Source organism: Carcharhinus amblyrhynchos, chromosome 22 (assembly GCF_965287045.1).
Source record: "Carcharhinus amblyrhynchos chromosome 22, sCarAmb.v2.hapA, whole genome shotgun sequence".
Lineage (NCBI taxonomy): Eukaryota > Metazoa > Chordata > Chondrichthyes > Carcharhiniformes > Carcharhinidae > Carcharhinus > Carcharhinus amblyrhynchos.
In genome coordinates, this window is record NC_137345.1 from 41,656,021 (window position 1) to 41,672,118 (window position 16,098).

The following is a 16,098-nucleotide window of genomic DNA, read 5'->3' on the forward strand; positions in this document are numbered from 1 at the left end:
ACTCAAGCCTCCTCCCAAGTCTACTTGCAGCTCTAACTTTCAGCACAGTCCTCAATCCTTGTGTTTTTCTATTTCCTATTTCAATGCATCTATACTATCATCTCAACCATTTCCTATGGTTTCCCTTTCCCAGCTAAACAGGTATGAAGCACGCCATTCTTTTGTCCTTCTCCACTCGCACTCTAAAAGGGGGGAAAAAATGGGTCAAAATGCTCTTTTGTATCTCTGGATTGTCTGCAGTCTGTTGCTTTGATAGTTAGTCAATTTCCATATCATTTAACGGACATGTGGCTACCTGTTTCTTTTGGAAGACTTGTACAAAGCAACAGCATGTCCCCAAGCTATGCACATTAGAACCGATCAATGGTAAAATAATGTTTTGCATCTTTTAACTCATATTTTCTAATGCAGATTGTTATGGAGGTACACAGATCTGATCATGAACACTCTGCTTAGTTATTAACAATTACTAAATCACAGTACAGAAAACCAATGCTGAGTGTTTTCATATTTGTCATGAATCTAGATATGGTACAATTAAAAATATTTCAAATGTTCACTGTCCAAAAGCCATCAACAATGTGGATGGATATTGAGCAGGAGAGGGCAAAGATGAAAATAAAATGGAGAAAATGATGATGGATTCAGCATTTCTGGAAAATCCCAAATTTATGTAGATGGAATCTTCAGAGATAAAGCCCAAACAAACCAAAAGCAGTTGGTCTAGAACTGCAGATGCTGAAGTAAAGACTCGGGTCGTTTGGTTTATCAAAACAAAGATTATTGCCAAAAAATAATATAAGTCCTGTACTCTGCAGAGTGGTAAGATGGACAGAAAAATTCCAACTTGTTAATTTGCTCCTGAGAGAAATCTAGTTTTCCTGTGTTTGAGTTTTTGCTCTCCTTTTTTTAATGTGAATCTTCATGGATTTAAAACAGTGAAAGGGGTGTTGTCTGATTCACTAGGATGTTCTTAAGGTTGAGGGATTCATTTTCAAGTTATTTGAGTCATTATGGCTTTGGATGAAACCGAAAGGTCATGACTTCATATTCCACCATAACAAATAATGCAATTGAATTCAATCTGGAAATTGCAAGCTGCGGTCAGAAACATTCATTTGGAAAGTTGGAGTGTCTTGGAAAATTTAATTTATTCGCTTAATATCCTTCAGGAAAGGAAACATGACACCTCTAACCAGTCTGATACTATATATGACTCCGGTCCCACACTGCATACTTGATTTTTAATGCCTTGCTACTGTCACCCACGTTCTAAGTAGAATTTTTTTCAATTGTATGTTGACCACAAACTTTGTATTCTCTAGCGTATAGATAATAAAGGGATGTGGGAGATATAATTGGATGCTGGTTTTCAGCTTTCAGTGTATAATTTTATCCAGCGAACAGTACTTGAATTGGAGGCAGGCAATGCAGCCTTCAAACTTTGTTTAACAACACAGTTGTCAGTGGACTGCAAGGAAAACGCCTCAGAATATGCAGTGTGAATTTCAGACAACAGTCTTAATATTCCCTGTAGTTTAGATGTTGCACAGTGTTAACACTCTCAAATAGCTATATTATTGAATAGCCAGGGGACTAACCCTGTTGAAAGGGCATCTCTGGAGCAGATGTACCATTGGCCGATGCAACAAGGGAGGTAACCACATTTAGCACCAAGAGGCAGCAGGCTCAAAGCTTAAGTTGTTTGGCAATGGACATGAAGTTCTATGCTTAAAACAGAGTAGGGTCCTGGCGTACCAAAAACCACAGTTAAAAATGTATGCACGTTCCTTGACCTATATGAACCAAGATCAGTCCTGATTCATTCTCTAACATTACCACGTGTCCTGTTTGGTTGTCTCGCAATCATCAGTAGGATTAAAGATCAGTAATGGTGCAAGTAGATTAGCACGTTTTCCTCCAAAAGGAATTGCGGTAAAGAAAAACCTTTGCACAAGATGATTGGAATTTTCTATTTGAGCGCAGTCAAATCTTTTTAGCCTTGAGTTAAGATGCTTAAAGGTAGCTTTCAAATTCAAAATCTGGCATGTTTCATTTGTGAAAGCCTTAGAAAGTGTGCAACCCCCTGATGTGCTTGCAGCCACACATCTAGACCATTACTAAGGCATTATTATCATAACATAAAAACATAAGAAGTAGGAGCAGGAGTAGGCCATCTAGCCCTTCGAGCCTGCCCCGCCATTCAATAAGATCATGGCTCATCTGAAGTGGCTCAGTTCCACTTTCCCGCTTTCTACCCATAATCCTTAATTCCCTTGCCTACCAAAAACCTATCTACCCGTGACTTAAATATATTTAGTGAGATAGCCTCCACCACTTCAACGGGCAGAGTTCCAGAGATTCACCACCCTTTGAAGAAGTTCCTCCTCAACTCTGTTCTAAACTGCTCCCCCACCCCCTCCCCCCTCCCCCCTCCCCCCTCATCTTGAGGCTGTGCCCTGTAGTCCTCCTGTCCTTTCTGAGCGGGAAGAATCTCTCTACCTCTACCCTATCCATCCCCTTCATTATCTTGTACGTCTCTATAAGATCCCTCCTCATCCTTCTAAACTCCCGAGTACAGACCCAGTCTATTTAGTCTCCCTTCATTGTCCAACCCCCTCATCTCCGGTATCAGCCTAGTGAACCTCCTCTGCACTCCCTCCAAGGCCAAAATATCCTTGCACAAGTGCAGCGACAAAAACTGCACACAGTACTCCAGCTGCGGTCTCATCAGTGCCCTGTACAGTTGCAGCAAGACCTCCCTGCTTTTATATTCTATCCCCCTCGCTATAAAGGCCAGCATCCCATTTGCCTTCTTGATCACCTGCTGCACCTGCAGACTGGGTTTTTGCGACTCATGCACAAGGACCCCCAGGTCCCTCTGCACCGTAGCATGCTGCAGCTTTTGACCCTTTAAATAGTAATCCCTCCTACTATTATTCCTGCCAAACTGGATAACCTCACACTTGCTAACATTGTACTCCATCTGCCAGGTCCTCGCCCACTCGCTCAGCCTATCTAGATCCCTCTGCAGACTTTCCACACCCTCCACACAATTTGCTTTTCCACTCATCTTTGTGTCATCAGCAAATTTCGACACCCTACACTCAGCCCCCTCCTCCAGATCATCTGTATAAATAGTAAATAGCTGAGGCCCCAGCACCGATCCCTGCGGCACTCCTAGTTACCAACCACCAATCAGAATAGCAGAACAAAGAAACGTACGGTCCAGGAACAGGCCCTTTGGCCTTCCAAGCTTGTGCTGATCATGATGTCCTAACTAAACTAACAAAAAACCTTTTGCCCTTGGTCCGTATCCTCTATTCCCTCCCTATTCATATACTCATCCAGATGCCTCTTAAATATTGCTAATATGCCTGCTCCCACCACCTCTGGCAGCGCGTTCCAGGCACCCACTATTCTCTGTGAAAAACTTACCCTACACATCTCCCTTAAACTTCCACCTACACCTTGAATTTGTGCTGCCTTGTAATTGACACTTCCACCCTTGGACAAAGCCTTTCACCAGATCTGACTACACTATACGTTTGTCTGCCTTACGTTCTACAATTTGAACTGGAAGTCATCCAAAACTTTCTTTGTATACCAAGCCTCATTCACCCAGAATCCCAATACATGCTAGATTGTTGGCACCTGGTTAAACAATGACTTGTTGTTAAAATGCTCAAACTCTTAATGGCCTCATCCCTCGCTAACTCTGATTTTGTCCAGTCCTACAAGTCTCCAAAATATCAAACTCCTTCATTTCTGGCCTCTTGAGTTCCTCCATTTTAATTTTCCACCATTGGTGTCCATGCTTTTAGCTGCCAAAGCAAGAGCTCTCAAGTTCCTTCCCCAAACAGTTCCCCCTGCTCTTTTTTAAGATGCTCCTTATAATTTTTTTTGCATGGCTTGATGTCAAATTTTGATAAGTTTAATACCAGTGCCTTCAAGCAACTTTAGACGCTTTACCATATTAAAGATGCATGTGGGTAAGTATTACTTTTCAAAGACCTCGAGGCTTTGGTAAAGTAAAAGAACATTTAAAATTATTTTGTGAATCAGATTTTAGAAGATGGTTTCTACTGGCTTACATTTGTTTACTTATTTCCATGTTAGATTAAACGAAGTAACCGATACAAACAAGAAAGTGGAGCACGACATTAAAGTTGCCATCTTCACTCTCATTAATGAGATCAACAAAAAGGGCAAGAATCTATTGCAGCAGCTAGAGGTATGATGTAGTCAATGTTTGCACAGTAATTATATTCTACTGCTGCTGAACATTGCCTCACATTGACTGTCCTTCACTGCTTTTTCTACAGAATGTGACAAAAGAGAGGCAGATAAAATTACTGCAGCAGCAACAGGATGTCACCAGTCTTGCAAGACAGGTGGAGCATGTGATGAACTTTGCCAAGTGGGCCATTTCCAGTGGAAGCAGCACAGCACTACTTTACAGCAAGCGATTGGTAAGGCAGTGACATCTTTAAGTTATGTCCTTGATGCAGGAAGTGTAGCTTCCTATAATGGAAACATTAAGCTGCTAACCCGTGATATGTTGATGAGGGAGAGATGAAATAAAGTGGCAGGAGGTTTGTGTGGAGCATCAGCAGCTGCTGGGCTGTATTGCGTTTCGATGCTGTTAATAGATAGATAACCAATAATTAAAATTAAGACTGCAAAACCAGTTGCTGGCAGAAATTATTTTTTCTAAAGCTTAATAGAAACTTAATGTTATGTATATGCATGTTTATAATTATTATAATCTGAATATGTAAAGACAGGCCAGAAACTTTGTTTTTATGATCACCATGAAAGGATATAAATATTGGAGCAAGGTGATTTCCTAACTGCTATATACTATTGTATGGTTGTGCCCAACCAAAATGCAGTCAGGTTAATGTGGAAGCCATCAAGCAAGATAACTTAAGCAGTCAAGAAAATAATTTTGATTATTTGAAGTAAATTTGGTTATTGCAGAAGGTAAGGGGGCATGGAGTTGGGGGTAGGGTGTTAGCGTGGATAGAGGATTCGTTGTCAAATAGGAGGCAGAGAGTGGGGGTTAATGGGTGCTATTCGGATTGGCGGTTGGTGACTAGTGGCGTGCCCCAGGGGTCGGTGCTGGGGCCTCAGCTATTTATCATTTATATAGATGATCTGGAGGAGGGAACCGAGTGTAAGGTGTTGAAATTTGCTGATGACACCAAGATTGGTGGAACGGCAAATTGCGCAGAGGGTGTGGAGAGTCTGCAGAAGGATCTAGATAGGCTGGGCAAATGGAACTGGCAAATGGAATTTAATATTGGCAAGTGCGAGGTGGTCCACTTTGGTAGGAAGGACTATTACTTACGTGGCGAAAAACTGCAGCGGGCGACGGTGCAGAGGGACCTCGGGGTCCTTGTGCATGAGTTGCAAAAACCCAGCCTGCAGGTGCAGCAGGTGGTCAGGAAGGCTAATGGGATGCTGGCCTTCATAGCGAGGGGGATTGAATATAAAAGTAGGGAGGTCTTGCTGCAGCTGTATAGGGCATTGGTGAGGCCGCAGCTGGAGTACTGTGTGTAGTTTTGGTTGCCGTACTTACGCAAGGATATTTTGGCCCTGGAGGGTGTGCAGAGGAGGTTTACTAGGCTGATACCGGAGTTGAGGGAGTTGAGCTATGAGGAGAGGCTGAATAAACTAGGCTTGTACTCGTTAGAGTTTAGAAGAATGAGGGGAGATCTCATTGAGACATATAAGATGATGAATGGGATGGATAGGATAGAGGTGGAGAGACTCTTCCCGCTCAGAAAGGACAGTAGGACTAGGAGGCACAGCCTCAAGATAAAGGGGGGGTGGTTTCGAACGGAGTCGAGGAGGAACTCTTCACTCAAAGGGTGGTGAATCTCTGGAATTCTCTGCCCGTTGAAGTGGTGGAGGCTGCCTCGCTAAATATTTTTAAGACACAGGTTGATGGGTTTTTGATAAGCGAGGGGATTAAGGGTTATGGGGAGAGGGCGGGAATGTGGAACTGAGCCACGACAGATCAGCCATGATCTTATTGAATGGCGGGGCAGGCTCGAAGGACTAGATGGCCTACTCCTGCTCCTATTTCTTATGTTCTTCTGTTCAAAAGATGAAATACGGACTGCCATACTACACAAGATATACTGAATAAAGTCCTACACTCCCATGTGAGAACCACTGGTTTAAATGCCATGAGCAAGCACTGGTTTCTTTTAGCAGCAGTCTATGCAAGGCATCAATTATAGCCACACTTGGTGGAAAAGGTATATTTGACAGACTGCATTTGGTCTCAAAATTACAAAAAGGGTATAAAGATATTGAAGTTGATGTGAAAGATGTTTACAAAGACAATATCAGATGTAAGAGTGTCCTGCTATCATTAAAGGCCAAACTTGCAAAGGCATCTTTCCTCCAGAAAATAAAGGCAGAGGGATGATTGAATCGTTGAAATTAAATGGCTTGATATGGTAGTTGTAGAGAATTTTTCTGCTAGAGGTGTTCGGATCCATAGGTCATAGTTACAGGATAATGACTATTAAATCCAATAGGAAATTCAGGAGAAACCTCTGGTGATTAGAATATGGAACTTGCTGCCAAATGGAATAGATAAGGTGAATAACCAATATCTTTTGAGGGGAATTTAGGTAACAACATAACAAAGGAATAGAAGGTTAACCAGATTTAGGAGGTTTTTGTGAAATACCAATTGGTGTTCACTGTTGAATCTTCCCCATGACACACCTATACAACTGTAGTATGCACCAACAATATAGCAGTCCACCTGCACATTAAGTATTGTCAGGCTCGTTCGGCAATGCTTCGAGATAGAGTAAGTTTGTGTGGGGGGATCAATCAACCATATTGGCCTATTAAGTTAAAGGAGGAGGTAACTTGCTTTACAATCGGTTGTTTCATTCCCATGACTGTTTAGTTGGGGTATAAAGCATGCTATACTTAAATTGTAATTGCAGTTTGCCTTCATTAAAGAAATACTTGCATTTACCTCGTGCCTTTTGTGGTTTTAGGACACCTGAGAGAATGCTTTACAGCCAATGAAGTACTTTGAAATAGTCACTGTCACAATACGTATAGTGGGAGATATATTCACTGAGAATATTTCGGAACATTTTTGAGAGAAGGCGTACTATAGATGGCACTGTCTTGAACCCTCTGAATAGCCATCAGATTTTGTATTTTGAATTGAGGTCATGTCAGAATATTGATAGTGGCACTTTTACAGAACAAAATGTTACTCTGGCAACCTTCTTATTGGCCCTCTATGCAATGGTACTCAGGACGTTTTGACCAAATGGAGAGAGAGAATTCTTCTCTCTTAGTAAGGATCACTGAAAAGGTGAGAGTAATTGGGGATGGGCAATAAATGCTGGCCTAACCATGGAAGTATACATCTCTTGGATGAATAAAGAAAACATTTCAGATGGGAATATTGTTGAATCATATGCCCTACCTTAAGATTAGTTCAAGCAACATTCACTATAAGTGATAACCATTTATAAACCCCAAATAGGGGATTTGCTCTTCTCCAGCATCTGCTTGAGGTCAGTTTGAAACCTAAGTTGTGTTTAGGTTCATATAGTTATTTTGGTCTTTCATTACGAGTTTGGCATTTAGATCACTAGATGAACTTTATGCATGCATTTGGAAAAGCATTAATTGATCATATTTTGGATCCTAATTCTTAAATTCTTGCACTCCGGTTAATCGTCTTCAACTGCAAGTTTCTTTCTTGCATGGAAAACTACTTTTGTTTTAGTTTTGACTTGTAACAACATTGAATTGCAAGGCCACATTAGGATTAAATGTAATTGGTAATCTTGGCAGGGTTTGTGATGCCTACAGAGTTATAAAAAGGCAACGTCCAGTTTTATTTGAATTAACACATTACCTTATTGTTTTATCCAATGCCACATAATTCAGAACTGGACCTCATTATATGAATGTTCTCAGAAACTTAAGATCCATATTTTGTACAGCAATTTGTGCTAATTTCCAGTGGTGCAAGAAGTTAAAACAAACTGAATTCATACTTGGAGAATAATTGAATACTTAGAATGCAACACAGAAAGAAGCTCCCAAGGAGCAAGTTGAATGTCATTCTGACTGTTCAACAGTTGGTGCTCGGATATTTCTCAAACAGTTTCCAATTCATAATGCGGGTTAAAAGAACAATTTCAAGCAATCCTTAGACATTTCCAGTGTACACTTAACTGCAGCAGGTAACACCATTGGCAGATTTACAAAGAGTGTATGCATTAGTCTGTAAAATAGTCTTTGCCTGTATGTGGATGATGTGCAAAGAAGATGCTAGATTATTTACATGTACAGTGACCATTTTCAATCGATGTGACTCATCCATGCCATTAGAGGTATAGTAGGAGTTAGAGGGGGTTGGGAGAGGCCATTTTGCGATTAGCTAATTTGACTTTGTCTTGAGACTAACACTAATTTTTCTTTACATTAATTCAGTATAGATTACAATTACCAAATTATTTCTCAGCATTCTAAGCATTAGTCAGTGGTGTTGTGGGCAATATGTGGCACAGCTGTCAGATTGGCTGAAGAAAATTAGTTGCCATCTCCTCTTCCTTTCACCACCAAGCCCGTCCTCCATCTCCTCAATATGATTTTATTACATAGTTCTCTTATTATTTTGTATTTTGCTGTGCAGCAACATATGATTTGATCTAAAATTGTTTTTGCAGCTGTTGTGAAATTAAAATTTAAGGACGCTTTATTCTCTAGTAGTCGGATGTGGTTTTTGGAGACTGCTGCAACAGGTTATTTTAATGAGTTTCTAACCAGTATTTTGGATCATGTCTGTGATTTTAACTGGCCTGAATTGTTTTTATAGTGTTGGAAGTGCATCGTGCAAATGCACAATTCCTAATACTGCACCAGCTAAGCTTGTAAGATTCTCCATTTGTCTAACAGCCCATCCATTCTTTTAAATTTCACAAATGTTTATAATTACAAGTCAGCACCATTGATCTTAATCTGATGCAATGCTGCTATCAGCCAATTTAAAATGATCGTGGTTACAGGTCTGTAATTCTATTGTTAACCAACTGAGACACTTCTGCTTAATGTCCATATTGGGGAACTTCCATGCTGTGATGAAAGCAGCAATAGATGAGGTTTTTATCTGCCTCTCTGAATTTATTTGAACAAGTGCAAGCTGTTTATTTTTCATTGAGAGGCTTCTTTATTAAATGCTCCATTTGATGTATCCCACATTTTCAAAAGTGATACTGGATAGAATAATTCTTTGGCAGCGCCCAATGACATGTTTTCATCAGATCATAATTCTTCGAAAGGAAGCATTCTCCGTTTGTCTCATGGGTCTCTCCTCTTCCTCATTAGTCCTAGATCAACATGTTTGACCCATAGGCTGTGATGACTCCCTTCTACAAAAGGCAATTAGCTTATTTGACTTTGTAGTTTCCACCTAAAAAGCATTTATTTCCTTTGATTTTGTAATTCTGCTGGCTAGTCATGGTTGAGTGTTGGATGCTAGTTAGAGTTTTGCATTAACTTGCTTTGTTCATATACCTAATGATCAATGTCTATTTTCAGTTTCTTTAGGGACTTACGCTCATTAAAAAAATGTTTTATAAATAACAGTAGTAGCACTGGTAGATTGAGTCCAGTGTGATTGGTTGCAAGGCAAATCTTGTTGAACTTTAAGAAAAAATTGCTGGAAGATCAATACCTGTGGCAAGAATCTATTACCATTTTGGGTCTATGACCTTGCATTTCTTTTTTCGGTGCTGATGGAAGGGGGCAGGAAGAACTAGTTTCTTAATAGAATCCCAACAGAAGGAGGCCATTCAGCCCATCGAGCCTTCACCAACAGTCCTACTGAGGCTTTATCCTTGAAACCCCAAATAATTATCCTGCTAATCCCCCTAACATGAAAGGGCAATTTAGTGTGGCCAGTCCACTTAACCTCCACACCTTTGAACTGTGGAGGGAACCAGAGCACCAGGCATGGGAAAAGTATGCAGCTCCTTAACGTTAACCCAAGGCAGGAATTGAACGTGGGTCTCTGGCGCTGAGAGGCAGCAGTGCTAATCACTGTGTCACCATGCTGCCATTTTGTAATATGGTGATGGAGATTAAGTAACAGAAGACTTCATGATGCAATAACCAACAAGAGTAGTAATAGCTATGGTAAAGAAACTGAAAGTTACCTCTAAATGTAGCGTGAGTGACTATGTAAATTCTGAATGCAGCATGAAGGGATAAAAGAAGAAACCAGACAAGTCCAAACCAGTAAAACAAATAGAGAAAAGCAAAACAGAACAATATGGAGGTAAAGGCTATGATCTACAGTTGTTGAATTCAGTGTGTCCAGAAGGCTCGCACCCTGATGTGCTTTAATCTCGACGTCAGAAAGCATTGTTGATCAGTAGTTGTTTTTTGAAAATGTGGGAATCTAAAATGGCAACCTTTGTGCTATTATTTACATTTCAATTATTATCAAACAATAATCCTTTTAAGCAGCTGGAAATCCTAAATTGTAGATCTAAAAATGAAATCCGAGCTGTGGTAAATGCTTTTGTTCAGCATTCCCATAAGCAGAGTTTGCATATCCTATGAATTGGAGTATACCTTTGCTCCACAATATCTGGTTAAACAATAAGGGTGATTCAAGCCCCCAACAATATGATGCTTCCTGTGTACTGAGTACTGTAATCTCTTCTGCCATGTTGTTATCCAGTCTTTTGGAAGGTGAACTGAAAAACGATTTGGAGAGATTAAGTGCAATAATAAACTACAAATTTGTTCTTACACATGAAATAATTAAATAATCAGACTATAAATTACCTGTTGCCTTTTGTACTACACCATAAGACGCAAGAGCAGAAGTTGGCCACTTAACCCATTCTTGCCAAAGCTTGCTCTGATGTGATAATCCTCAACTCCACTTTCCTGCCTTATACCCATAACCCTTGATTCCCTGATTTGATTAGGAATTTGAATTTCTGGGCCTTGAGCATACTTAAGTCACCCAACCTCTACGACCCTCTGTGGTAAATAATTTCACAGATTTACTACCCTCAGAATAAATTTTTCCTCATATCCATCTTAAATGGGTGTCTCCTTACTTTGAGATTATGCTGTCTGGTCCTAGACACTCTCCAATTTGTCAAGCTCCCGATAATCCTATATGTCACAAAGTCACCTCTCATTCTTCTAAACTCAAATGAGTGGAAGCCTAACCTACCCAAGTACTTCTCATAAAATCTGTCCATACTCCGGATCAACCTAGTGAACCTTATCCGGACTGCCTCCAAGGTCAGTACATTGCATCTTGGGTAGGGACCCTAACTGTTCACAGGATTCCAGGTGTGAACCAGCTAATGCTTTGAATCATTTTAGTAAGACTTCCATATTTTTGTACTCTGTTCCTTTTGAAATGAAGGCCAACTTTCCATTTGCCTTCCTTATAACCTGCTGAGTTTGCATGCTAGCTTTTGTGATTTATGCATGAGGAATCCACCAAATCATTCCATACTGCAGCTTTCTGCAGTCTGTCTTCATTTAAATAATATTCTACTCCTTTATGCACTCTGGTAGGAAGAATAATTTATTTTCCTACATTATATTCCATCTGCCAAATTTTTGCCCACTCAGCTGACCTGCCTATATCCCTCTGTAAACTCTCTCATCTTACCACTTGTCTTCCCACCTATTTTTGTCATCTGCAAACTTGGCAATGCATTCATTTCTCTCATTCAAGTCATTGATTACATGTTGTAAATAATTACAACACTGAGCCCTGTGGCACTCCACTGATTGCAGGTTCCCATCCTGAAAATGCCCCTCTTATCCCAACTCTGTCTTCCATTTGTTAGCAAATCCTGTGTCCATTCTAATATACTACCCCCAACGCTTTGGGCTCTTAAATGCCCTTTTAAATGGTAGTTCATTGAACACTTCTTGGAATTCAAATACATTGCATCTACTTGTTCCCCTATACCTACTTGTTACCACCTCAGAACTCTGAGAAATTTGTCAAGCATGATTTTTCCCTTTGTGAAGCCGCATTGACTCTGCTTGTTTAAATGTTCTGCTATTATTTTCTTTATAATGGACTCTAGCCTTTTCCCCAATGTCTGATGTTAAACTAACTGGCTTATAGTACACGTTTTTTCTCCTTGAACTGTAATTGCTGCCTTTTTTATGTTTGTGTACATTGTCCCCATTCCTATCATTACATAAATAGCTGACTTGTAAAGCTTCCACATTCTTTTGCTTGTCTTTTTAAAATAAAATCATGGAAAGATATGCAATACTTTTTTTTAATTTCACTTGGAAACAGTCATTGAACTGACTGGCACTAATCTACCTTACATTCAAGGTTATGAGCTACACGTGAATTAACAAGCCATCTGTAGTTGAAAACACCACATTACATAATAATTGCAATAAGAGTCCATGGATTTCACCACACTCACCTAAATGTCAGTGACACTAGGAATCAACTAATCTCACTCATGAGGGATTTGTGTCATCACCTACAGAAATCTAACCTGACATTCTCTCCAAAAGTTGCTTCAACCTGACCAAGCTTTCAATCGCATCTCCTGAAATTCTGTCCCTTGAATTCATGAGCATGCACTCGAGCGCTAAATCACGAGCACGATTTCAACTCTTTGGCTGTGTCAAGCAGAACACTACTATTCTTAAAAAGGTACCTTTCCTGCCCAATGGCTCATAGCAGTGAGTTTCCAACATTTTTTGCATTATTTAGGGCTTCTACTGAGTTTTCATTTAAGTTCTGCTACCCATGGCTCTTTTCCTGTTGTAGCCTATTTCTCTGCTCCACATTTTTGCCAAATTGGCACCTATTTTTGTCTCTGACCTTCCTCTGGGATCTTTGGACCTTTCCTTGTCTCCTCTTCTTTTGGGACATTTTCCCGTTCTCTGCCTGGGACATTAGCCTTGCATGGCTTTCCACTCCCAGTCACCTGACATAGGTTTATACAGTTTTTCTTGCAAGGCACACTGGGCTCAAAGATCATAGAAATTGCACATGTGCAGCCTACTCCAGGGCTGCACATTTGCTAAAGCTCCAAGATCTGTCAGTTATTGAAGTTCCTGACCTCCACACACAAGTTAAGTATAGCTTTCATATCAAAAAAGGATAGAGCAACAAAACGAAGCTGAAATAACCCACTAAAGCATTCCCTTTATATACAAGTGTATCTCCACTAAGAGTTCTTCAGCTACGACGTTAGAATCTGGAGTGCCTGTAGCCCTGATACTCAATGTATATACGGGTGAGACCTCCCTGATTGAGGTAATGATTGCCTATTCAATCAGGGAGCTCATACTCCGAGGCCAACCTCCTGGGACTTGTTGAGGTCATTACATGAGCATAGAGAGACAGAGATTGATTCTTGACTGTTTTCTCAGCTCTGTATAAATCAACTCCTAGAATAAGTAACTCGTATAATTTTGAATTGGGAATAATGGCAAACTAAACATTGTCTCTGGAATGTGCTGGGTGATTACCGTTCTTAAAATGGACACAAATGAGAACCGTGTTATTGGTTTCGGCTGGTATGCCAGTTAATGGTCTTAATCCAGAAAGTTTGCTTCAATGGAACTTGGTTCTGTGACTCTCATGTCATCGTAATAACACAATAAACCATAATCTTCTCCATGTTACAGCTATTCATTTTTACCCCATTTAATATTGGGTGTCTGTCGCAGGACGACATTATTAAATGTTGAAACCAAAGAAGCTAAGTGAGTGCAAAAAAGACCTGTTACAATATCAAGAAGGGGCCAGATGATTGAATAAACCAAATTGATTGCCTTCCTCCATCACCCAAAAAAAACTTCAACCCCAATTTGAATATTTGAAACTACCAAATAGCATTTTTTTAAGTAGATTTGCTTTGATTTTGTTTTAAGTGGATAAGCTTTGATTTGCACAAGTTGATGGCAGACATTTATACGGAAGATTGGTTAAACTGAGCATTGCAAAATTGTTCATTGATCTATGTTTTTCAGATTACCTTTCAGTTGCGACATATTCTTAGGGCACGCTGTGACCCTGTCCCAGCTGCTAATGGTGGGATGCGCTTTCACTGTGATCCCACTTTCTGGGCAAAAAATGTTGTGAATTTAGGTAAGGCATCAACAAAATAAAATATTTGTTAAATGTAATGTTATCCCTGAATCACTAATGATTGTTCTGTACTTTTCTCAATTCTCTTTCACCTGCAGATTTTCATCTCCCCCACTCACCCTCAATGCACACATGCACAGATTTTGTTCATTTTAGTCTTTGTCAACATATGCAATAATTAAACCTCCAGTGATCAAAATTATAAACTTTCTAATGGCACCTACTCATTCCAAATGCTTAATTCATTGCAATATCTTGTGGTTTGTAATAAGCCAATCACTCTTCACTGGATTTAAACTGGTCACTCCACAATTTTAAATCAATATTGTTTACCATTACAGTCTTGTATCATAATTGTCTTGCATGTTGCTAAAGCCACAGTTCCTTTTGGAACCAACAGCAATAACTATTACATTGACACTTTTAATGATTTACATGACCAGCTGCATATAAAAATTAACTCAGAGGCTTGATTTTTATTTTCTAAAATAGGTAACCTTGTGATTGAAAACAAGCCGAACCCTCCAGGTTACACTCCCAATGTAGTTATTGGGCATGGTTCCCAAGGCCAGGGACCATCTGGGGGGAAACCTCAGGGTCAGATTAATCTTGCACAGCTGCGCCTGCAGCACATGCAACAGCAGTTTGCACAGAAGCAGCAGCAGATGCAACAGATGCGGATGAGTCACCCAGTAGGACAGCACCCCAGGACTACAGGGCCACAGATGGTCCAGCAGCAGGTACACTGTATGTCATATTACTGAAATGAAGTCCATTCTTTCCTCTTGATAGGAGAGAGAACGTGTGAAGGGTGTAGGGAGGGTTTTAAACTAAATAGTTGGGAGAGGGTGTGAGGGAAGATGGGATAAATTAGAGGAAAAGGATAAAGCAAGAGAACAGTAGCAATAAGGGTAATGACAATGAGAAATGGCAAGGAAAGACAGCATGCAAAATTAAGAATGTGGCAGTAACTAAGACCAGAATTAGCAAAAGTAGAGATATAACAGAACTAAAGGCTCTGTACATGACTGCATATAGCATTCATAACACATAGCTGAATTGTCAGCTCAAATAGAAATAATGGGCAGGGTTTTTTGGCCGCCAGCTCACCAAAACCGGAAAATGCCACCTGAGGTCAACGGGCCTTTTTATGATGGCCGTCCCTGGGCAGGACAGAAAAATTCTCACCAATATGTTTGACCTAGTGGCCATTACAGAAGCGTGACTACTAGGTGGCCACTGCTGGTATCTGAATATTAAATATTTGAGAAAATGTGATATTTTGGAAGGACAGGAGCCGAAGAAAGGGTGATGGTATTGCTCTGTTAATTAAGGATAACATTAGCACAATAGGACTGATCTTATTTCTGAGGATCAGTTGTAGAGATAAGAAATGGCAAAGGGGAGAAAGTCAATTTTGGGATAATTTATAGATGTCCTATAGCGCGGTAGGGCAGAATATGTAGAGATAAATAATGGGTGTTTTAAAAAAAAAACAAAGAACATCCCAGCACGGGAAACAGGCCCTTTGGCCCAACGAGCCCGCGCTGCCACATCTTCCCACACCTACCCCGCCCTGCGTAATGAGAAAGGTGCATTGATAATCGTAGGTGATTTTAACTTCATACAGATGGGATGACTCAGATCAGCAAGGGTAGCCTGGAAAGAGAGTTTGTACAACATTTTCAGGACAATTTTTTACAACTGCACATTCTAGAGCCAGCCAGAGGAGATTATTTTAGACATGGCAGTTGCAATTAGGCAGCATTGATTAATAACCTCATTGTGCTGGGACCTCTAGGTAGCAGATATAACGTGATTGCATATTGTATTCAGTTTGAGAAAGAGCAGAGTGTGCCTAAGACAAGTTTTGTCAACTTGTATAAAGGCAGTCAGAAGTGTATGAAGACAGTTGGCTAAATGAACTG

General features: G+C 40.2%; 1 protein-coding gene across 2 annotated transcripts in view; it reads left to right on the plus strand.

Moving 5' to 3' along the window:
• The window catches only part of trim33 (tripartite motif containing 33), a 166,345-nt gene that overhangs the window by 111,976 nt on the left and 38,271 nt on the right, over positions 1–16,098 (plus strand). For both annotated transcript variants that reach the window (XM_080210202.1, XM_080210203.1), the window contains exons 6-9: positions 4,120–4,234; positions 4,326–4,472; positions 14,053–14,170; positions 14,663–14,910. In XM_080210202.1, coding sequence (XP_080066328.1) covers positions 4,120–4,234; positions 4,326–4,472; positions 14,053–14,170; positions 14,663–14,910 — 628 coding nt within the window. The remainder of the gene's footprint in view (positions 1–4,119; positions 4,235–4,325; positions 4,473–14,052; positions 14,171–14,662; positions 14,911–16,098) is intronic.